General features: G+C 31.4%; 1 protein-coding gene across 26 annotated transcripts in view; it reads left to right on the forward strand.

Moving 5' to 3' along the window:
- Positions 1–7,500, forward strand: part of cacna1db (calcium voltage-gated channel subunit alpha1 Db) — a 64,080-nt gene that overhangs the window by 7,132 nt on the left and 49,448 nt on the right. For all 26 annotated transcript variants that reach the window (XR_015498611.1, XM_087265584.1, XM_087265591.1 and 23 more), the window contains exon 4: positions 7,205–7,344. Coding sequence is in view for 25 of the 26 variants with exons in the window: in XM_087265584.1 (XP_087121710.1) it covers positions 7,205–7,344 (140 nt within the window). In the remaining variant the exon portion in view is untranslated. The remainder of the gene's footprint in view (positions 1–7,204; positions 7,345–7,500) is intronic.

Raw genomic sequence — 7,500 nt, forward strand, 5'->3', positions numbered from 1 at the left:
GGTAACACAACAACTATAGTATTTTATTTGTTGTGGTGATTCTACAGTTGCTATGGTAACACAACAACTATAGTATTTAATCTGTTGTGGTGATTCTACAGTTGCTATGGTAACACAATAACTACAGTAATATAAATAAATAACCCACTGATGTATTTTTTTTTACAACTATAGGGTATATTATGCTACAATACACCGCAGTTTACTGTGGTAAATCTAAAGTATAGATTAGTATGTTCGGTTTATCAGTTTACTATAATTAATACTATAGTATGCTGCGTTTATTAACAAAGAGTTGTATAATAAATACAGTATAAAACATTACTAAAGTAACAATATAGCAGCCTCTATAGTATTTTTTCATGTAGAGTTTTGCTCTGTTACGCTGACACAGAGAGCCTTTCCCCTGTCAAACCCAGTCTCCAGCAAGATCAGCCTGACAGCAGAGTTTAACCTTTATTTCTCTCTGCGTTTCCATTAGAGTCACTCATGCACGCTCATCGATCCGTTCAGCCTACAAACCTATATTCTCAATCGCACACAAGCCTTTGGGAAAGCCCTCTTTACTGCGATTTACACTGGTGAACTGTAGTAAGAGCAGATTGTGAGTCTGTTTGGTTGAACGTACAAGTATTCAGCCTCCTGTTAAAATGTCATTCTTTTTAAAATATTACACAAGTGTTGTTCTGTGTGAGATTTAAAAAATAAAACAAATAAAACAAAACTATGGACATTGAGGCAAACTATGGACACATTTAAAGGTCTGGTGCTTTGAAACGTGCATGTTTCGTTTGATGTTTGACGTAATCTCTACACTGTTGCCAACTATTTTCAACGAAAAGGCGCTAAAAGTCGCTAGATTACGTCATGGGTTAATTTGCATATTTCTGACGTCATCACGTTCTACCATTTCTGTTTGTTTAACAGCCTATGGTTAATAAAGGGGTATTTATATTTGCAGTATGCTCTATGTAAGCATGTCAATTTAACTAAATGTATTGCTGTTTGAATACAGTACACCAGTATAGATGTGTAGTGAATTTGCAGTATTCTCTCAGACGTAATAAACTCAGAAAAGTTCTGAAATTGTCACTAAAATATCTGTGATTGTGAACTAGAAAAGAATAAACGGTCAAATTACATTGTTAAAATAAAGGAGAAGCAGATCGCTTTGACTGTACAAGGAAGATCTCTAAATCAAGCGGCAAAGTTGGCAACACTGAATCTCAACTGAAATGTGAAGAGAGGGCTGGGCATAGAGTAGCTCCTCCTCTTTTAAAAAACAGCCAATAGCATGTTGTTTTCTCACAGCTCTGCCAGTGGGAGGAGTGAAGCTTAAGCGCATCAGATGAACAGCCATTAATAATAATATATTAGTAAATATGACTCGAACTACCCATAAACTAACAGCAAAAAGCTGACTTGTGGATGATGAATAAATGTTAGAACAATTGTAAAATTCATTGCTCATAGAGTTTACTAACAGTTGTTGATAGCTAATGCGGTAAAACTGTTAACTAATGCATTAACACACACACTCATACACTACGGCCAAATTAGTTAATCAGTTCCCCTATAGCGCATATGTTTAGACTGTGGGAGAAACCGGAGCACCCGGAGAAAACCCACGCCAACGCGGGGAGAACATGCAAACTCCACACAGAAACACCAACTGACCCAGCCAGGACTTGAACCAGCGACCTTCTTGCTGTAAAGCCACAGTGCTAACCACTGAGCCACCATGTCACCCTAACTAACATTAATGCAACCTTATTGTAAAGACACTATTCACAGTATCAGAACAGTATCAGTCTTTTCCAGTGCATTGTGAAATGTATTAGCAATTTGTGAGAGACTTGCTTTAGTTGTGAGTGTATTTACACACAGCGACGGTGAAAATGAAGTGTGAACTGAACACGACGAGCTGCTGAAGTGCTGGAAATACAGTGTGGAAATGCAGACAAATATTGGAGTGTGTGTGTGTGTGTGTATGTGTGTGTGTGTGTGTGTGTGCGGCGGACACAAAGCCATCTGTAAAGCAGGAGGGTGAAGGGCTGATGAAAGAGGATCACGGGGGATTATATCTTCACTCACTCTCTCGTTCATCGCTCTCTCTCTCTCTAATCTACAGCCTCTCTCACTTTACTCAGTATTCAACAATTTCTCTCAATTCAATTCAATTCAATTCAGAAGAGCTGTATTATTGGCGTGACTTGTCAAGTATTGCCAAAACATTGCAGATTACATAAACAATGAACAGAATCTTAACATGATTTAGAGACGTACAGAATAAAGCACCATTGTAATATTGATAAATGCATGCACAAATAAGAAATAAAGCAAAGACGTGATATGAGGATTAAAAAGATAATAATGAAGGAGAAATATATATGTCAGTATTATTTAAAATATAACAAAATTAAAAAGCCTACATTTATTCAAATTGGTTGTAATAATGATTCCTACTGGTTTTGTTCACTGCCTGTTTAACAGGCTTATATACTTTGCATTTCTCAGGTACATATATAATACACCATATAAAGTCAATACACATAAGTAAATAAAACTTATAATATTAATAAGAAGATAAAAATAATTAAACAAATAATAAATAAATACATAAATGAATAAATAAATATTGAAGTAATAAATTAATAATTAATGAATGAATAAATAAAAAAAAATATATATATATTTATATATATATATATATATATATATATATATATATATATATATATATATATATATATATATATATATTAACACTTGTAATAAAAGGAGAATTTGAAATAAGGGCACAAGGGCGGCATGGTGGCTCAGTGGTTAGCACTGTGGCCTCACAGCATAAAGGTCGCTGGTTTGAGTCCCAGCAAGGTCAGTTGGTGTTTCTGTGTGGAGTTTGCACGTTCTCCTTGTGTTGGCGTGTGTTTCTTCTGAGTGCTCCGGTTTCCCCCACAGTCCAAACACATGCGGTACAGGTAAATTGGGTAGGCTAAATTGTCTGTAGTGTACGAGTGTGAATGAGTGTGTATGGATGTTTCCCAGTGATGGGCTGCAGCTGGAAGGGCATTCGCTGGCGGTTTATTCCGCTGTGGTGACCTTAGAAAGAAAATAAATGAATAAATAATGAAAAAATTTATATTTAAATAATAAATAAATAATTAAATAAAAAAATAAAAAAATAATGAAATAAATAAATGTTTAATTAATTAATATTTAAATAATAAATAATTAAATAATTATTCAAATAATAAATAAATAAATGTTTAATAAATTAATTAATATTTAAATAATAAATAAATGAATACATATTTAAATAACAAATAAATGTTTAATTAATTTATATTTAAATAATAAATAAATGAATAAATAAAAATTCAAATAATAAATAAATAAATATTTAATTGATTAATTCATATTTCAATAATAAATAAATAATTTAATAAATAAATAAAAATTTAAATAATACATTAATTAATTAATAAATAAATAAACATTTAAATATTTGGTTTCTCTTTCTTATTGATTCTTTGCCACCTGTACTGACCATTCACCTGTTTTTGACTATGATCTTGGATTACCTTTATGCTCCTGTTTGCTACCTGTTTGTCTACTTTACTGCTCCTATCAAAAAACTGCACGTGGATCCTCAACTCTGTTGTCCAGTGTCCCCCGTTACAGCTTGCTTGATTTAAAATGAATGATCTGTATTTTCCTAAAGCTGTTCAGGGACCAAACTCTTATTTAAATGGATAAATCTGTTTTGTTTAAATGCACCAAAATATATTGAACACATTCACTGAGTAATGGATAAAAATATTCATTTTCAGACGGGGTGTACTCGTTTATGCCGAACGCTGTGAGAAAACACAGTCTTATAATTATTCATGACACCATTTAACAAGTGCTTCAAACACTCGGTCACTTCACAGTTTCTGCTTGGCTTCCTCTGTGGCGCTGTGTGTGCAAATGTCAGCGATTGCATGAGAGTTTGTGGATTTATGTGGATGCAAAAATGGGCTCTTTAAATCCAATTACACACTGGAACAAAGATTCATTGGGTTTACTCGATTATTTTAAGGTAAGTGTTTGCAAACGATTTATGTGGGCTGAATTTAAACAAACACATCAAGTTGAATGTTATTAAATTAAATGTGTTTGTTTTAATTCAGCCCATAAAAATAGTTTGCAAACACTTACCTTAAAATAATCGAATAAACCCAATGAATCATATTTTTATTTGCAGTTGAAGAAATTTTTCCTCCTAATGTGATTTCTCCAAGTGCTGTTTAACAGTGCAAGCAGATTTGCTCACAGTATTTCATTATTATACATTTATATTTTGCAGAATGTCTTATTTATTTTAGTTTGGCCGGATTAATAAACTGACTTGATTGGCTACAGAACAAACCACTGTTGTGCAGTGACTTGCCTAATTAACCTAATTAACCTAGTGAAGCCTTCAAATTTCACTTTAAGCTGATTTAGCAAGTATCTTGCTAAATGACACGTAAAATATTATGTGCTGTCATTATTGCAAAATAAGTTAGTTAAATTAAACTTTTTTTATTCAATTATTAATTAAAATTATTATTTAATAAATGGTAAATTGCATTAAATTAAATAAATAAAATATAATTTGTATTAAATTTATTTTATAATTTTAATTATTTATTTAAATGACATTTTAATGAATTTATAATTTGTATTAAATTAATTTTATACTTCGTATTTTAATTATTGTATTTTATTTTAATTAATTTTATAATTAATTTATAAATAATTTATACTTTTTATAACATTTATGAATAAATTATAAATGTATTTAAATAATTAAAACAAATATGTTATTATCTTGCAAAATAACTAGTAAAATATTATGTACTCTCATTGCAAAATAAGTAAAAAAAATAAAAAATGTTTAATTCAGTTATTAATTAAAATTATTAATAAATAAATCCTAATTTGTGTTAAATAATTTTATAAATTTAATTATTCAATCAAATCACATTTTAGTTAATTTATAATTTGTATTAAATTTATTGTATAATTCATATTTTAATTATTTTATTTAATTAATTTATAAATAATTTATAAATAATTTATACTTTTTATAACAGTTGTGAATACATTATAAATGTATTTAATTTATTAAAACAAACAAAAATAATTCTTGCAAAATAACTAGTAAAATATTATGTGCTGTCATCATTGCAAAATAAGTTATTAAAAATGTATTTAAATAAGTTATTAAAAATTAAAACCAGTTAATTACAAATAAAGTATTAATTAAAATTGTAATTTATTAAAATTTAAATTGTAATAAATTAATTAATTAAATTATAATTGGCATTAAATTAACTTTATTATTTTTATTTTAATTATTTAATTTAATACCATTTTAATTAATTTTATAATGAATTTATTAAATTCATTTGATAATTGTGATTTTAATCATTTTATTTTATTTTAGTTAATTTTATAATTAACTTTATTATTAATTTAGAAATAGTTTATGCTTTTTATAAAATTTATGAATACATTAGAAATGTATTTAAAATATTAGAACAAATGAATTATTATCTTGGAAAATATCTTGTAAAACTTTATGTAGTCACCATTGCAATTTTGCAAAGTTAGTTAGTTATTAACATTTTCGAATTAAAAATGTTTTATTACAAATAAATAATTAATTAAATAAATTTTTAATTCCCTTTAAGCATACTTCATTAATGAACCAGAAGTATATACAGTTGCATTTCTCTGTGTTTCTGTCCTCTGACTCTAGTGCAGATTAAGTGCACATGACATCAAATATATTGGTGTATCTGTTCAGAGTCGTGCTTTAACTGTGGTGTGTTCATGTCATTTGTTTTTCACAGAGAGATGAACGGCCTGCTGCGTTCAGCAATGAGATTTTATTGTTCAAATGGGATTAATCCAGTCATGCGAGTGTATTGCTGCTATTCTTAGTGCTGAGCTTAGCCATTGTCATCCGCTCACCTGCAGACTGAGACCCCATTCAAGACAGCGTACACTAATGAACGCACCAGACCATGAGGGTTTATTATAACCGCACACAGTTGAAGTCAGCATTATTAGTCCTCCTGTATATTTCTGTTTATTGGAGAGATCATTCATAATCATGTTTTGATTACTCGTTTCTAATAACGGATTTATTTTCTCTTTGCCATGATGAGAGCACATACAGTTGAAACCAGACGTTTACATACACTCCAAAAAAAAAGGAACATGACCATTTTTTAAATGTCTGATGGTAAGTTTCTGGGGGGAGAATTTGTTATAGTTTCTAGACAGTCAAAAGTTTGCACACATTTCCTTGGTATGTTTTAGCTTTGCTTTTAAACTGTGTAACTTCAGTCAAATATTTTGGGTCTCCTTCCACAAGCTTCTCACAATAGTTTGCAGGAGTTTTGGCTCATTCCTCCTGCAGAATTGCTGTAACTGAGTCAGATTTGTAGGCTGTCTTGCTCGCACAAGCTTTTTCAACTCTGCCCACACATTCTCTATAGGATTGAGATCAGGGCTTTGTGATGGCCACTCCAAAACATTCACTCTGTTGTCCTTAAAGCACATGTGAACTGATTTGGCAGTGTGTTTAGGGTTATGGTCTGTTTGAAAGACGCATTTGTGGGCAAGTTGTAATGTCCTGGCTGATGTGTTGAGATGTTGCTTCAGTATTTCTCCATCATGTTCTGTCTTCATGATGCCATCTATGCTGTGAAGTGGACCAGTCCCTCCTGCAGCAAAACAGCCCCACAACATGACGCTGCCGCCTCCATACTGCACAGTTGGGATGGTGTTCTAGGCTTGTGTGCTTTCCCCTTTGTCCTCCAAATGCATCACTGCTCATTATGGCCAAACAGTTCAATCGTAGCTCCATCAGACCACAGGACATGTCTCCAAACATCAGTCTTTCCCCAGTGTCATTCAGCTAATGGTAATCTGGCTTTGTTGTTGATTCTGGCTTGTTGATTCTCCATGTTGTCACACAGGGAAGCAGTGTGTTTGAGCTTTTCCTTCAATAATATTCTACAGTTCTGCCTCACATTAACTCAAATGTTGTCAATTAGCCAATCAGAAACTTCCAAAACCTCAACCCCGTATTAATAAAGGGACCAAGCCGAAAAGAAAATGAATGAATGAATGAATGAATGAATCTGTCTCTTGTGTTTTGCAGGAAACAGTAGAATATGCCTTCCTGATCATTTTCACGATTGAAACCTTCCTCAAGATCGTTGCGTATGGACTGGTGATGCACCAGAACTCCTATGTGAGAAACGGCTGGAATATGCTGGATTTTGTGATCGTCATTGTCGGGTAAGTCGGCATCACACACACACATGTGTTTGGCTTTATATTCACTGTTTAAAGTAATTAGTTGGCTTTACTTTAATAATTAAAAATTGATGTGTTGTTTTGATTCTGCAGTTGCTATGGTAACACAACAACTATAGTAATTGACCTGTTGTGGTG

The sequence above is a fragment of the Danio rerio genome, chromosome 8, assembly GCF_052040795.2.
Source record: "Danio rerio strain M-AB ecotype USA chromosome 8, GRCz13ab, whole genome shotgun sequence".
Classification (NCBI taxonomy): Eukaryota; Metazoa; Chordata; class Actinopteri; order Cypriniformes; family Danionidae; genus Danio; species Danio rerio.